At 40.1% G+C, this 16,547-nt stretch overlaps 1 protein-coding gene and 1 long non-coding RNA gene across 2 annotated transcripts in view; one reads left to right on the top strand and one right to left on the bottom strand.

The window, feature by feature from the left end:
• Positions 1–16,547, top strand: part of NPSR1 (neuropeptide S receptor 1) — a 241,685-nt gene that overhangs the window by 206,837 nt on the left and 18,301 nt on the right. The window contains exon 3 of the mRNA XM_074198923.1: positions 593–794. Coding sequence (XP_074055024.1) covers positions 593–794 — 202 coding nt within the window. The remainder of the gene's footprint in view (positions 1–592; positions 795–16,547) is intronic.
• Positions 166–11,261, bottom strand: LOC141496393 (uncharacterized). Its single transcript, XR_012471047.1, has 2 exons — positions 11,061–11,261; positions 166–862 (listed from the first exon to the last, which is right to left on the bottom strand). It is a non-coding gene; the product is annotated as an uncharacterized LOC141496393 (long non-coding RNA).

Below are 16,547 nucleotides of genomic sequence, written 5' to 3'. Positions count from 1 at the left end.
ATTTGGATTGCAGCACATTCTTGCCTATTCATTTGACACAACACTCTTGCATCCCTTCCCATCTGACTGCCTCAAGGGGTTCACCCAACATTCTAGGGGCCTTTCTTGAGTTCAAATTCAGCATCCAGAAGCAAAGAAAACAATGTTACATTTGGACTCAGAGAGTCTAGGTTCAAAACCCAATTCTATTTATGCATGACATAAGCATAGGCAAGATATTCATCTCTCAAAGCCTCAGTTTCCATTATTTGTAAAATTAGAATTTGGGGATAGACATTTGAGGTTCCTTCCAGTTCTAAAGCTATACTCCAGTTATTCAACATTGGTTGTCTCTTGCTCTCAATAAATGTCCAGGCCATCTTCACTTTAAGTAGTATATTTTTTTTCTTGGCATCCTTTGATGAAACATTGGAGATACAAAGATAAAAATAGCAAAGGTCTCCAAGGATCTTACATTTTAGATATGGTTTCCTGTGTAGATTCAATTTATAAACTAATTATTTTCAGGATTTCTGACTTTTGGTAAGGAAAGGGAGGGAAAGGGGTGAAATCAGGGACCCACAATGACTAATTTTTTGATTTCCTTAAATAGAAAAGCAGGCAAAAATCCTGATTGTCATTGCCTGGAGCCTCTCTTTCCTGTTTTCCATTCCCACCCTGATCATCTTTGGAAAAAGGAAACTAGACAATGGAGAAATACAGTGCTGGGCCCTGTGGCCAGATGATTCCTATTGGATCCCATACATGACCACCGTGGCTTTCCTGGTATACTTCATTCCCCTGATCATTATCAGGTAAGAGTCTTGTCCAGACTACTACAAGCACTTGCAGCCACCTTCTCAGACGTGGCTCAGACAGGATCCTATGAGAGATACAGAAGAAATATGTCAGTGGTTATAGCAGGAACAATGAACTTATTAAAACAATTTAATGTTTACAAAATCAGGTCCTCTCTATTTAAAGAGTTTACATTCTTGTTGTACAGACAAGATTGAATCATATGAGATTATGAGTACACACTAAAGCAAGCTAGGAAAGATAAGCCACATTTGCTGGTACAGGCATTCCTTGAAGTAAACAAGAAAGGCTTAATGGAGTGGGAAAGACTTGAGGCTTATCTAAAATCCCATTTTCTGTAGGAAAATTTACCTATACTCTAACATTTCTGATAGAAAGAACCCTTCCCTCTGAGATTGCCATCCATTAATAATATATATAGTGGTGCCTTGTATCTTCTCCAATAAAAGGTAAATTCCTTGAGGGCAGAGACAATATTTTTGCCTTTATTTGTATCTCCAGGGTTTAACACAGTACCTGAAACATATAAGTGATTAATAAATGCTGGTTGCTGATTCTGAAGACTCAGAGATTTGGACTCAAAGAATAGTCATAATGGTTTGATGTTCACTTGAAAAAAGATGTCTAAGGGAATGCCTCAGAAATCTGTACTTGACTCTACACTATCTCCTATTGTCCTCAATGTCTTAGGTAAAGGCAGAGAAGTCATGCTTATCAAATTTTCAAATGACCCTAACTTGGGAGGTAAAGTGAAGCCATTTTGGATGGAAGTATTAAAGAGAACTTGACAAGATAGAACAAAGGGCTGAAGCTAAGGTGAAATTTAATTTGAGTTCAAGGATATATATTTCCTAAGTACAAGGTAGAGAAGACATGTATTTATGAACAAGTCTGTGTGAAAAAAGTTGGGGATTTTGATATAGAATTTTATGGTGTGGTGTGGAAAGCTCAAAGTACTAATGAGATCTTGAAATGCATTCTGAGATAGAATTTTTGGAAATGAGCAGGTGATCATCCCAATATCTTTGTCCCTGGTCAGAGAGACTCTGGGTCTGAGAGACCCAGATTAGGAAGGCCACTGAGAACCTAGAAAATAGTCAAAGGAAATTAGAATGGCAAAAGGTCTGTAAGTCATGCCACACGAATGTCAGTTGGAAGGAATTGAGGTATTTCTTTGGAAGAAGGTATTACTCAGTTTAAAGAGGATTTCTGCATGAATTTGGAGGGCTATAAATCTGAAAGTAAAATAAATCAGGGGACAGCTAGGTTGCACAGTGGATAGAACACCAGTCCTGGAGTCAGGCATACCTGAGTTCAAATCCAGCCTCAGACACTTAATAATTACCTAGTTGTGGGGCCTTGGGCAAGCCACTTAACCCCATTTGCTTTGCAAAAAACCCTAAAAAAATCAATCAGTAACATTTATTAGGTACCTGCAATGTGCCAAGCACTCTAATAGACCCTGGAGATTCAAATTGTGACAAAATAGAATAATACTTGGCCTCAAAGGAGCATATGGACTATTAGGGAAGGAAAAAATATTTGCATGTAATATGTATGTATACACATTTAATATATGTGTATGAACTCCTATATATGATATGAGAATTTACATTGCTAAAGAGACCACTGACAATTTGGGGGATCAGGAAAGGCTCCATGTAGGTGAAGCTTGAATTGAATCTTAAAGGAAATATTCAACTGGATGAGGAATAAGCATTTTTATAATGGATACTCTGTACCAGTCAACAGCTTGATAAAGGAAACACAAAAATACTGGGAAAAAAAAATGACACCTTAAAAAGCAACTTAAAACTCGCAAACTCGTGATCATCAGCCTTAGCCTCTTGCAATATGAGTGATTTTAGGTGTGGGTCATCATTCTAGGCTCCAGAATTCTTTCCTTTAAATGATATGCCTGCAATCATATCACTACCAACACCCTTGGGGTCATGTCTTTGCTTATCCTGGAAACTGAGGCAAATAGAAGTTATGTAATTTACCCAGGGTCATATAGCTGGAATGTTCACTGGGACAAGATTTGAACTCAGGATTTCCTAACTACTGGCATGTGCTCTATTTGCTGCATGACCTACTTCCTAGAGGAGAAGAGGGAACATATTCTAGGCACTGAGGATATCTAGTCCAAAAGCAAAGAGAGATGAATACCATGTCTAAAGAATAGTAAGAGGAGAGAAATGTCAAATGATGGTTGATTGATTCATTGATACTTTGGCCAAGTTCTAAGGGGGTTTTATGAATATATTTTGTCCTAGCAACAGAGAGTCATTTGGGTTTCCTAAGCAGTAGAGGGAATGACATGATCTACACTTAGTGAAATTCATTTTGGCATCTGTACAGGAGATGGACTGGAGTGCCATGAGTCTTGAAGCAAGTAGACCTATTAAGAAGGAAGCTTTTGAAATAGTCCAGGCAAGAACTTAAAAGGATCTTGGCTAAGGAGTTGGGGATATGAGAAAAAATAAGGGAATGACTGGGGAATAATTGATTGGGGATTGATCTCTCTGGACCTAGAGGCCAGAACTTGAAAATGTATAAACATTGTAAAAGGGAAAATTTAGATGTCATATCAGAAAAAAAAAACTTCCTAGCAATTAGATCTGAGGAAAAGATGGGTTTCCTTGAAGGATAGAGAACTATTCCTCATTGGGGGTCTAATCAGATGCTAAAGGCCCACTTGTTGTGTGTGTGTTGTAATGGAGACCTGGGGTGGGAAATGAATTGGACTTGAAGTCCTCTGAGGTTTCTTATAACTGAAATCCTGCCCTTAAATATGGATCAAGAAAAGGGAACTCATCTAAGAAAATATTTTTCTAAGTTATAAAAAAGTAAAAAGTATATAAATAGAAAAGTAGAAATGATATAAAATATAAAAACTGGGACTGAGAGTATTGAGAGAGCAGTGAGTAAGCTCTCCCAGTGAATAAGCTGCATCAGGGACTAGTGCAGTCTGTGAATCCTGAAAGCCTAGCAGAGCTCTTGGCGCTAATTCAACTGAAGAGCTACTTTCTGTACATCACTGCTGTACTTATTTTCCTAATGACTTAGGAATCAATCTGTGTCTGCCACTGGCCACATTCTCCACACCATCCCTCACCAACAAGGACCTGCTCTGCTCAGGGCAGCATAGCTTCTTGAAGGGTTCTTGAAGGGTTCTTTCATTTTGAATGCATTAGCAGTCCTTTGTCTTCCTTGTTGACTGTCCCCCTTGGTTCAGTACCCTGGACAGCAGCTGGTCCATCTCTCCCTACAGTAGGACCCCTCCAACTACCTAGGCTGGGGATCAGCTTTAATCTCAGACTAAGCTGAGCTGGAGCAGGTTGACCTATTAAGCTAGGAGACCTATTGGGCTCCTGAGGCCATAGTCCAAGCTTGTGGAGTAGCTGTCAGTCTCTAGCTGCCTCACATTTTGCCAGCTTTATCTAGTGTAATTTACTGCTGAGCAGATGTATTTTGGGGCAAAAGAAGGTGTGGAATGCATTGGGGAGGGGAATTCTCTCTGAGATCAATACAGAAAGCCTTTCCTATGTGTTCCTCTTGGTGACTTGGGAGCATTTGCATGAAGCAAGGAGGAGGGGCAGCCATGCTTGGGTTTGGTTTGTCTGATTGCTGTCCTCTTCATCCACTTAAAAGTTACAGAGACCTTGGCCCTTTCTTTCCACATCCCTCCGTATCCCAGTGTGAAGATTACACTAGGCTGAATCACAAACAGCAGTTCACAATTAAACAGCAGGACTACAAAGCACAAACACATACACACACATAGACACATGCATACATATAACATGTGTAGGTATGTGTCCATATGCATACGTATAAACCACATGTATTCACGTGTGTGTATGTGAGTGTGTGTTTGTGTGTGTGTGCGTGTATGTGTGTGTCTTCTGACTTCTCTCATCTAGGTGGAGTGGGATAGCCCTGGATTTGTATCGGCCAAAGTGTCAATGAATCAATCAACCATCAATATGCATTAATTCAATACTTTTTATTGACTTTGTTCTCATGGGAGAAGAGGAAGGAAATAAATATTTATTAAAAATCTACTGTAAGGGGGCGGCTAGGTGGCACAGTGAATAAAGCACCGGCCTTGGAGTCAGGAGTACCTGGGTTCAAATCCAACCTCAGACAATAATTACCTAGTCATGTGGCCTTGGGCAAGTCACTTAACCCCATTGCCTTGAAAAATCTAAAAAAAAATCTACTGTGTGCTAGTCACTGTTCTCCAACTTTACAGACATTATCTCATTGGATTCTCACTACCACCCTGGGAAGTGGGTGCATTATGATGCCCATTTTATATATGGAAAAACTAAGGCAGATAGAGATTAGGTGACTTACACAGGGTCAGGCAATTAACATGTGTATGAGGCAAGATTAGAATCTGAGTCTTCCTGATTCCATGCCTAGCACTCTAACCACTGAAATACAGAAGTACAGAAGGAAGGAAGGAAGGAAGGAAGGAAGGAAGGAAGGAAGGAAGGAAGGAAGGAAGGAAGGAAGGAAGGAAGGAAGGAAGGAAGGAAAGAAGGAAGGAAGGAAGGAGAAAGAAGGGAGGGAGGAAGGAATGGAGAAATATAACAATTAGTACTTGTGTGAGGACATAGGGTGCACAGACTGCTCTGAAATCAGGCAAATGTAAGGTCAACTCTGGCCTCAGACTCTTAATATGTAACTCTGGGCTAGTCACTTAACCCTGTTTGCCTTAATTTCCTCAACTATAAAATGAACTTGAGAGGGAAATGGCAAACTACTCCAGGATCATTGCAAAGAAAATCCAAAACCAGGTCATGAAGAATTGGGTGCAATTGAAAAGACAACAAAAATTAACAAAAAAAATGGTAGTGCTTTGAGTTTTTCAAAATGCTTTACAAATATTTTTTTCCATTATCTTCATAACAATCCTGGGAGATAGGTCCTATTATCATTCCTGTTTTACAGATGAGAAAACTGAGGTAGACACAGGTTAAGTGACTTGTCAAAGATCATTCAACTAGAAAGTAATTGAGGTCAGATTTGAACTCAAGGTCTTTATGACTCCAGATCTAGGCTTTCTCCATTGTGTCCTCTAACTACCCAGCACAAGGTCTATCTCACAGTAATTACCTGATCAATCCTCTTCCAATCCTTCCTTCTATACATCAGTACTATGCTAGGCCATGGGGCACACAATGACAAAAGTGAAATAAAAGTCACCATCCTCAAGAATTTTATACTCTGCTGAAGCAGACAGACACTATTATGTTCATATATGTCCACACAAAAGATCACTGTGAAGAAGAGGCCGTGGCAGCTGAGAAATCAGGGCATTTTGTGCCCAGATAGTGAGCATGCATGCCTACATACTCACATCTGCCCCATATAGTGTTTTGGGAGGATCTGCTTTGAGGGGACAGATTTTGGTTTGCTCTGGTCTATGCTGTACTCTGTCTGTTGCCCCTGTTCTCTTCCTTCCCTCCCTAGTCTTCTTAACCTTCATTTAATATAACCCAGTCTGGTTTGCTTTGCTTTGTTTTTGTTTTTTTCCCAAAATCACAAATCAATGCCATCTGACAAGCTTGCTTTTCTTCTCCCTCTTATTAATTCTCAATTGTTGGCCAGAGGTAGCTCATGCCTTGGCTGCTGCCTCCCCAGGATCCAAGCAGTGGGAGAATGAGAAATCAATTAGGTACCAAGAAAACAGCCAAGACTAAAGTAAAGCAATTATACCAGGTACTCACTCTAGAAGTAATTAAAAAACTCTGCCAAGGAGATTCAGGAGAGATTGGGGGGTGGATTCATAAAAACAACTCATTATCTTTGTTTCCCAAGAATGAGGGCACATGGGACCAGCTGGGGAGCAAAGAAGTGATCAATCAGAAAAGTTTGCTGAAAATAGCTCCATAACACCCAGTCCAATTCTAAACTTCAATAGATGGAATAACTTTCTAGATAAAAATCATAATTCTCATGTACAGAGTACTGGGATTGCACAAATCCTTTTAATGCACACGTGATTATCAGATCCTGCCAATTGGTCTCTACCTTCTGAAGGATTACAGGTCCATAGATCTCAATGGAATCCAACTTGTCCATTTAACAGTTGAAGAAATATAAGGCCCAGAGCAACAAAGCAACTTTGCTCAAGGTTGCTCAAGGATTCAGGATTTGAGTCCAAGACATCCAATGCAGAATCCAGGCTTCTTTCTACCCTCATCTTCACCAGATTCATTTTTTTATACCAAAGCAACTAGAAAGTATCTGCACTAACATTATCCTCTGATGTCCAACAAATTGGTGAGTGCTTTCAAAGGCTAAAACAGTGGAATGAAAGTTATGTAGACAAGTCAGCTACACTGGCAGAGATTTTCCACCTTCAAGTTGGTCACTGACTTCCAGGGCAGAGCCAAGATGGTATTTTTCAGTGCTAGAAAGCTTCTGGAGCCTTTCCCAAAGAACTGGGAATGAAGCTCAATGAGTTATCTTAGAGGAACTTCAGGAAAATGTCTGTAGCTTGGGTAAAAGGGTAGTATAGCCCAGAATAGTCAGGAAACCTAGGAAGCCACAGTTCCGGCACAATTTTACCAACCATAAAGATTCCAACCTCAGCTTGGAGAGCAAGGTTTCAAGCCCTGGGAAGCTGGTGAGGTATTGGACTATCCTAGCAGAGAGAGCAAACATAGCACACTGGAAATGCCAGAGTGGAAATCCAGGGACCTGAACCCATTCCTCAAAAAAAAAACAAAAAAAAAAACTTGGGACTGTATACCCTATACCACAGAAACAGAAAAAAAGCCCACTAACCATTGACAACTACTATTCTGATAAGGTTGATAAAAACACCATCTCAGAATAGCAATGCAGAGATAAAATGCCTACATGTGAAACCTCTAACATATTGATGAACTGGTCTCAATTCCAAAAAGAAGAGTGGAAGAAGAAAAATAGAGAAAAGAAATTAAAGTCATGCCAGAGAATTATGAAAAATTAACTCAAGAAAACAGTAATTTTAAAAGTACAATTGACCAGGCAGAAAATAAAATTAGCCAGTTGGAAAAAGAAACAAAAATGCTAACTGAAGAAAATAAAACAAGAATTGGACAAATGGAAATGAATGACCCTGGGGCTGCTAGGTGGCACAGTGGCTACAGCACCAGCCCTGGAGTCAGAAGGACCTGAGTTCAATTCCAGCCTCAGGCACTTTATAATTACCTAGCTGTGTGGCCTTGGACAAGCCACTTAACCCCATTGCCTTGCAAAAAAAATCTAAAAAAAAGAAAGAAAAAGAAAGCAAATGAATGACTCTGTGAGACCCCAAGATGCCATCAAACAAATGAAAAAATTGGAAAAATAGAAGAAAAGTAAACGACCTCCTAGGACTGATCTGGAAAAATAGATCCAGAAGATACAATTTACAAATTATTTTTCTACTTGAAAGCCACAATCAGAAAAAATCTTGAAAAATATCATGCAGGAAATTATCATGAAAAACTGCCCTAATATCCTAGAACAAAAAGATAAAATAGTCCTTAAAAGAATTCAACTATCACCCCAGAAAGAGGTCCTACAATGAAAACTCCAAGGAATATTTTAGCCAAATTTCAGAATTCTCAGCTAAAGTTGAAAATAACACAAGCAGCCAAAAAGAAGCAATTTAGTTAGAATTACACAGGACTTATTAAGTTTCAATATTAACTGATCAGAGGACAACAAAGGAACTTTTAATTATAACCAAGAACCAAGTACTCTGCAAAATTCAGCATATTCTTTCAGAGGGAAAGATGGCCTTTATAAAAGACTTTCAAACTTAACTGATAAAAAGATCTGAACTGAATATTAATAAATCTGAACTGAACAGAACATTTTATCTTCAAATACAAGACTCAGAAGATGCATAAAAAGGGAAAGAGAAGTAGGGGAAGAATGTTACCTCTTGAGAACTGTGTTTTCTTAGGACAATTGAAAGGAACACATTTAGACAAAGGGTGCGGGTATGAATTGACTGTGATGTTATCAAACTTTTGACTTATTTTTATGTTTTTATATAAGGCAATGGGTTTAAGTGACTTGCCCAAGGTCACATAGCTAGGTAATTATTAAGTGTCTGAGGTCAAATTTGAACTCAGGTCCACCTGACTCCAGGGCCAGTACTCTATTCACTGTACCACCTAGCTGCCCCTAAACTTTTGACTCTTGAGTGATTTTGCTTACATGATACTTTAGTTCATGAGGGTTGTATTTCTATAGATGGTATTTGGAAAGAGGGTGTGGTATAAATTAATTATAATTTGATGACATTTATAGCCTTTGAGAATTGTATTTCTAATGGGGTAGTTGAGGGGAGTGTAATTGTCAGAGGTTGGGAGTATGAAGAAACAATGAGGTAACCAATCAATCAATCAACCCTTAAGAAATCTATCAGGACAGATAAAAGGAGTATATCTTGATAGAGATTGTAGGTACAAGACAGGTTTAAAACCATCAAGTCATGAAAAGAAGAATTATACTAGGAAAGAATGAGATGTTAGAGGATAAATAACATCACATAAAGAGGCACAAAGACCTATTATGTAGTGGGAAAGAAGGGAGGGTGTAAGCACTAAGTAAAACTTACTCTCAACAGATTTGGTTGAGGGAATAGCATACATTTCCAATTGAGTTTAAAAATGTATCTTACCCTACAAGAAAATGGGGGAGGGCAGGGGAAAGGAAGGGGAAGAATGAAAAAAGGGAGGGCAAAGCAAATATAAAGTTAAGAAAAGTAAAAGGGGAAAGAGAGAAGGAAATGGAAAAGGGTAGATAGAAAGATGGATCAAGAGGAAGCAATCAGAAGCAAAACATTAGTAAGGAAGGATAAGGGGAAAGTAAATAGAATATAGATTGCTTTCTGGGGGGGGGAGAGGGAGGGAGAAAAATGTGAAACTAAAAACCTTATAAAATGACTGCTGAAAATTTTCTTTGCAGGTGGTTGGAAAAATTAAAAAATAGTAAAAAAAAGTTAGTCACTGAGAAAGGAAGCCTGAATGGGCTCTTCATCAGAGGGACTATCAATGGCAATGATTCCTTGGCAGAGCTTGAGAAGAAGACTGACAAAGATATACCAATGGGGGCTTCTGATGCGTGCTTTAGGAGAGGATGGGGCATCAGTGAAATCATTGATTTTCTGAAGGCCCAAAGACTAAAAGTACACATAAGGATGAAAAAATGGTTTTACCACAATTCTACATCATTGTTAATGATAATAATAGCAATAACAATAATCATAATCATAGCCGCTAACATTTCTATAGTCCTTTAAGGTTTGCAAGGTACCTGATACAAATAATTTCATTTGAGTCTTATAATGATCCTGAGGAATTGGTGCTATTCCCATCTACCAATGGGAAAACCAAAAGAGACCTGTCCAAGCTTACCCAGCTAATTAGTATGGGGAGCAAGTTTAAAACTCAAATCTGCCTGTGTCCCCTGCATCTCTTCAGAAGCTGTTTTCAAATCCTTTGTGAAGGTACTAATGGGCAATAAAATCCTCAGAAGAGGGGAGAGAAGGAGGAACAATGGAGGAGCTGATGTGATTGATTGCAAAGTATCTTGTGACATGTCAGACCTAGAGCACTATACAAATGTAAACCGTCAAGATGTTACAAAAGTGTTGAATGAATGAATATATGGATGAATGAATGAATGAATGGACATAGTATTTGTTTTGGGCACAACCCCCAGGGATAGATAAAGGAAAGCTAGTCCTTGCTCTCAAAGAACTCACATACTAAATCTCTAAGAGGTTTCAACTTTGGAAAGGGCCTGTGGTCTTTGGGGTGCAACACTGAAGCAGATGATCAGGCCTTTCTTAGTTGCCATTTCCACTAATAGTATCCTATCAGTTTCTGGTGTTGAACCAAGGTTTTTGTGAGTGAGAAAAGTCTTTGGGGGTTCTCTGTCTCTGGTTGTGGTACCCAAAGAAGCATCCCTAAAATGTTAGCTCAAGGGGCCAAACTGGAAGGAGAGAAGGTAGTCTGAAAGATGCTGGCACTCCCAGTTGGTCAGCTACTGTGGATGATAGCAATGGAGGTGATGAAACTGAGGACAGCAAGTCCTTCTCCCAAGTAAGGACTCCTCAAAGATGACTACCACGTTGGGTCTGGAAGCAGGCTCAGTGGCCTAGAGGACGCCACTACTGAGGTGGCAGCAGCAGTTTGACAAGCCTGGAATAGGCAAATTCCTGTCTTTCAAGGAGCTTTGCTGCTCCATTTGGGCTACCTTACCTGCCCAAAGGTGGCAGTTGATGTGAATGACTGAGCCTTCTCCATTGAGGCCTGCTTCTTTGAAGGCCTTGGGGGAGGGGGAAGGAGATAGTGCAGATGTAGAATAGCTCCTCTGAGTGGGGGAGGGAATGCTGCCTCTTTCAAGACTAATGGAATTAACAGTCAGTAGGTGGCAGTTGGCAAACTGTTCGGGTGCTGGTGGAGGCAAGGAAGGTGAACCTCTCTTCCAAAGGTCAGATTAAAGCGAGATTGGGAAGAGATTTTTCTGGTTTTTTCTTTCTTGTGTTCAAATTTTCTTGAGATGTTCGAGACATTTTGCAAAACCAAAGAAGGGCAGGCAAGTCCTGGAAGACGTAGTATCTTCCTAAGCGAGGTACCCACATTTATTTAATCATCTCATACAACAGACTTTTCTTTTTTGTATATTCTTTTTTTTCCTAATCTCTTTGAGAAACATTGGAAGAAAGAAATTATTCTTCTCACTTTTGCTTTCTTTTTATTTTTTGCATCCCCGAGCTGATTCCCAAATATAGGGCTGACTCTGAAGGAGACCTGTACCTAGGAGTGGCAGACCATGGCAAGGAGCATCTGATGAAGGGCAGCCTCTGAAAATGGAGCACATTATGTGTTCATGGCCTCAGACTCAGGGCTCCAAGGGTCAGGTGGAAGGAAAATCATTTTGATAAGAAATGGAGTTCAGTATGATCTCAAAAGAAATTCTTATGGATTTGGTGGGGGGAGAGGGCCACATGAGCTTTTATTGATATTTGGTTCAAATTAGACATTAGTTTTTTAAAATCAATTCCCAAAAGTGACAGTAGGGAATAAGGTCACTAGACTTGAGTTTTTAACTTACTATTTAATTTTTGCTGAAAATCCTGGACATTACAGGTTTAGGAAGAAAGCCCCAAGGCTCACATGTTTAGATATCCAGGGACCAGATGATCTGAAAAGTCATTTTGAGCTATAAAACACAGATAATGCTTCTAAGAAGCATGTTTCAAATACTGACTAGTACTCAGCATGTGCTAAGGGGGAAAGTACAAGAGACCTCAGTTCTGCCTTCAGGTAGATTACAGTCTGAAGGGTGTATTATTTTGAATAGGAGCAAAACTTGACTTTTCAGAATCTTTTCTCGGTACCCATTCAAAACCTAGATTCTGAGAAGGTAAAGCACCAGGGATGAAGAGATGGCCCCCAAAGTTTTCTGGTCCAGCCTATGCCTGAAAAAGAATCCCCTCTATCACACACCTGTTTGATATATGGCCATGATATATGTTCCATGGTTCTCTACTAATGGAAGCCTTCTTCCTTGAGACCTCCCAAAGCAGCCCTCACCATTCTGAGATGGATGGTGGTAGTCTCCCCTCACAAAATGGCAATTCCAGAGAACAGGGACTGCTTCGTCTTTGTCTTTGTATCCCCAGTGCCCAGCTCAGTTGGAGGCACACAGTAGGTGCTCATGGTTTGATTGGTTTGAGACCTCTCTTAATTAGGGAGTTCTTCCTGGCATCAACACCAATTGGGCTCTTCATGGCTACCACTCATCACTGCTGTTTCTGCCCTCAGTGGCCATAGAACACATCTTCCCATAGCCTTGGAGACAGATGAAGACAGCTAACTTGATCCCCTGGGGGAACCACCTTGACTCCTTCAGTAGAACCTAATTTGGAATAGACTTAGTAATACAATATGAATTTGTACTCTGGTTGACCTCCTGGATGCCTGTCAGTTAATCAATGTTCTTAAACTGTAATCTCCAAAAGCAAAACTGATATTCCCACCATGGATGACTGAGGCAGAGTGCAGGAGGACTACAGCACCCCAGTCTCCAAGATGGAAGGGACTTCACCAGTTATTTAGTCTGAACCATAAGCAAAAGGAATCCTCCTTATAACTGACAAGATGTATGTGGACATCCATTCTCTATTTGAAGACCCCAAAGAGGTCTTCACCTCTCCAGGAAAGCCATCGCACTGAAGTTTATTAAGGCTAAATGGGCCTCTTTTCAATCTCCACCACTGTTCTTGCTCCTAATCTCAGAGACAGGGAACAAGTCTAATCCTTTCAGATTCAGAGTCAGATCTTGAAGATGTTTCCCCTGAGTTTCTCTTCTCCAGGCTCAATTTGCTCAGTTTCTTCAGGCAAGCCTTACATCTCATTAACTCAAGACACCCCTAATTTGGTCATCCACCTTTGGACATTGTCTAGCCCAGTGGTTCCTTTCTGACATGTATGGTGGACACAACTGAATATACTACTACAATCAAGCTCAGACAAGGTCAACAGGCAGTGAGGGACTATCGTCTCATCTTCCTAGAGCTTAGTCCCTCCCATTGCAGCCCCTGGCTGCTTCTTTTCACCTTTGGAAGGAAGCTATTATCAATCACTAAGGTAAATCAGAACCTGATCACTTGCTCTGTTCTTTGGAAAAAGATAATTCTACTCCTACTGCTACTACTACCTCTACCACTACCACTACTATCACTACCTCTACCACTACCACTACTGTGACTACTATGACTAGACTACTGGGACTGCTACAACTACTATGACTGATACTATTACTACTACGACTACTACTACTACTGCTTCCACAACTACCACTAACTAGCACTAACCCTACCAATAACACGACTACCACTACTATGACTAGTGTAACTAGATTACTGGGATTACTATGACTACTATTAAGTCCTCCTCCTCCTCCTACTACTACTACTGCTACTGCTACCACTACTGCTACTTAATGCTGCTGCTACTACTACTACTACTACTACTACTACTACTACTACTACTACTGCTACTACTATCTACCACTACAACTACTACTACTATCTAATACTACCACTTCCACTACTATGGCTACTACTAATTACCACCATTACTACTACAATAATGGTGGTAATTAGTAGTAGCCATAGTAGTGGAAGCTACATAATAAGCTCTGTGACATAGGTGCTTTTATGATCTAGACACAATGTTAAGTGTTTTACAGAAATAATCTCATTTGATAATTTAACAGATTCTTGCCTTGTTGGAGTCACTGAAATATCCTTAGGACCATATCTATCACAGGACCCGGAGGTTATAACCCTTCCCTTTGAAGATTTTAATCCTTATCAATTTCTTTTGATATGATAGCTGAATAATTGTTAACTAGAGCCAGGAGAGTAGAGGTGGAGCAACCCCCTGCCCCATAGCCCATACGGACTTTCTTCTAGATTAACAGGACACAGACCTATCGAAAACTCTTGTGTATTTCTCCCAGTCATGAAGGACTAGTTTGGCTGCCTTTGACCTGTCTTCCACAGAGATGTGAAGACCTGAGTGAGAAGAGAATGGAAAACTGGGGGGGGGATGCTTTTCTCTCACTCCCACAAGACAAAGTGTTTGTTTCTACCATTGTTTCTACCATCATGCATGAAAAGATTTTAGATTATCTTTCCTTTTCATTTTTTACAGAAACATGAATAGCATTTTTGTGAATAGGCATTGAAATCGGGGCATCAATGCATTGGAGACAATCTTGGTATTAAAATAAAACATCTTGTCAGGTCCTAGTTTTGCCACTTAATGTCCATTTTAAATGTAGCTGGGGGCCTCTATGTCCTCCTACACTGAAAAGATATCTGATTTGGGAATCTGAGGACCACGGTTTGAATTCCACCTTTTATGCTTCCTAGGCTTCAGTTCCTTTAACTGTTAATATGAAGGATGTCCCCCAAGGACCCATCTAGGGGTGAGATTACCAGATTGGAAGTAAGTGCCCTGATTTGGAATCTTCTTTTATCAATTCTTACCTTTGAGACTTTGAACCAGTCGACATTTTACCTTAATTTCCTCCTCTGTAAAATGAGAATAAGAACTACTATGGTCCCTCCCAACTCCAAATCAATGATCTTAGAAGTTGCTATGTGGTTACTTGAACTTAACTTTAACCAAACTGTACAAATAAGAGAATTGTGTACTAAATTGTACATAGTGTTCCATCACTCTCTGGATAGGCAGGAAAACTCAGCTCTCTTGAGCAATAGAACAATATGTTCGGGCCTGCAGGGAAAAGGAGAACAAAAGGCAGCTTTTGGTGCCTTATTTGGCTTTCTTCTTTAAAAAATTTATTATTTTTTCAGCCATATGCACATGTATATTTTTAATATTTTATGTATTTTTCACCCTCCCTTCCCACCCCCTTCCCCTCAGTGGGGAAGAGTCAGGTTAGCATAGTGCATCCATATTTTTGATAAACATTTACAGATTAGTCATTTTCACTACAAGGAATTAGGATTAAGGGAAAGAGATTCATAAGAGATAATTTTTATAAAGTGTTCATCAGATTCTGAAGTAGTTTTGTGTGTGTTTTTCTTCCTCTGCATGCGGATAACAGTTCATAGCTGATCTAACAGTTATCCTACCTCTCTGAACTACTGAGAGGAGCTGCTTCCCTGAAGGTTGATCATCTCACAGTGTTGTTAATGTGTACATTGTTCTCTTGGTTCTGCTCCCTTCACTCAGCATCAGATCCTGTAACTCATCCCATGCTTCTCTAGAATCCAACCATTGATGGTTTCTTGTAGAATGGCTACCTTCTTAGAGACACTGACCTTGTAGTTGACAGATGTCTACCCATCCTGTAGACCAGCCCTCACAAGTCTCTATGTGGCAGAGCTTGGCAGGAACAGCTATTTTTCCAAAGATTGAAAAGAGGGTCATTCTTTGCCAGTTTTACCCCACCCCCACCCCAAGACTCAGGCAAAGGGGAAAATCAAAAGTTTGGGAGGTGACCCAAGGGTCTCCTCTAGCTATTGGAGAATTTTCCTCTCAGAACTGTGACTTAGAAATCTTCAAAAAACAGGTGAAAGAAGTATTGCTGATTTCCTCATTTCTTTACATTCACAGGCCCTCTTTCTCTCTCCACCTCCTCCCGACTATGACCTTAGGATCTTATGCTTCCCTTTCAGCTCAGGTTGAGTACCACTGCTTCCAGGAGGTCCTTCCCAACCCCATCAGCTGTTCATGTCTCCTTGCCCTCTTTGGTTTGTGCTGGTGCTTGTTCAGTCATTTTCAATCCTGTCTGACTCTTTGTGTCAAGAGGGTTTCTTGGCAGAGTTACTGGATTGGTTTGTCATTTCCTTCTAGGGTTCATTTTACAAATGAAGAAATTGAGACAAGACAGATAAAGTGATTTTCCAGGGTCTTGGTATCCAAGGAAGAGTTGAACTATGATTGCCTTGCTCTTTTGTAGTTTTTTGGCAGCATGATATATTGAATCAAGAACTGGCCTCTCCTCTTCAGGAAGAGCCAAATTGAAGTCCTTCCTCCCATTGGCTGCATGGCCTTGGGCAAGTGTCTTCAACTCTTAAGAGCTCTAGACAACTGCAGTGGTTGGGAAGACTTCACTTTCTCTCCAATTTTCTCCCCTCTATTCTATGTGCATTTTTAGGTATAGATATTGTTTCCTCCCCTAGAAAGGAAGGACTTGTATTT

The sequence above is a fragment of the Macrotis lagotis genome, chromosome 8 (assembly GCF_037893015.1).
Source record: "Macrotis lagotis isolate mMagLag1 chromosome 8, bilby.v1.9.chrom.fasta, whole genome shotgun sequence".
In the NCBI taxonomy this organism is placed as follows: Eukaryota; Metazoa; Chordata; class Mammalia; order Peramelemorphia; family Peramelidae; genus Macrotis; species Macrotis lagotis.
Note: the sequence above shows the minus strand (reverse complement) of the source record. Positions and strands in the feature narration are given on the sequence as shown.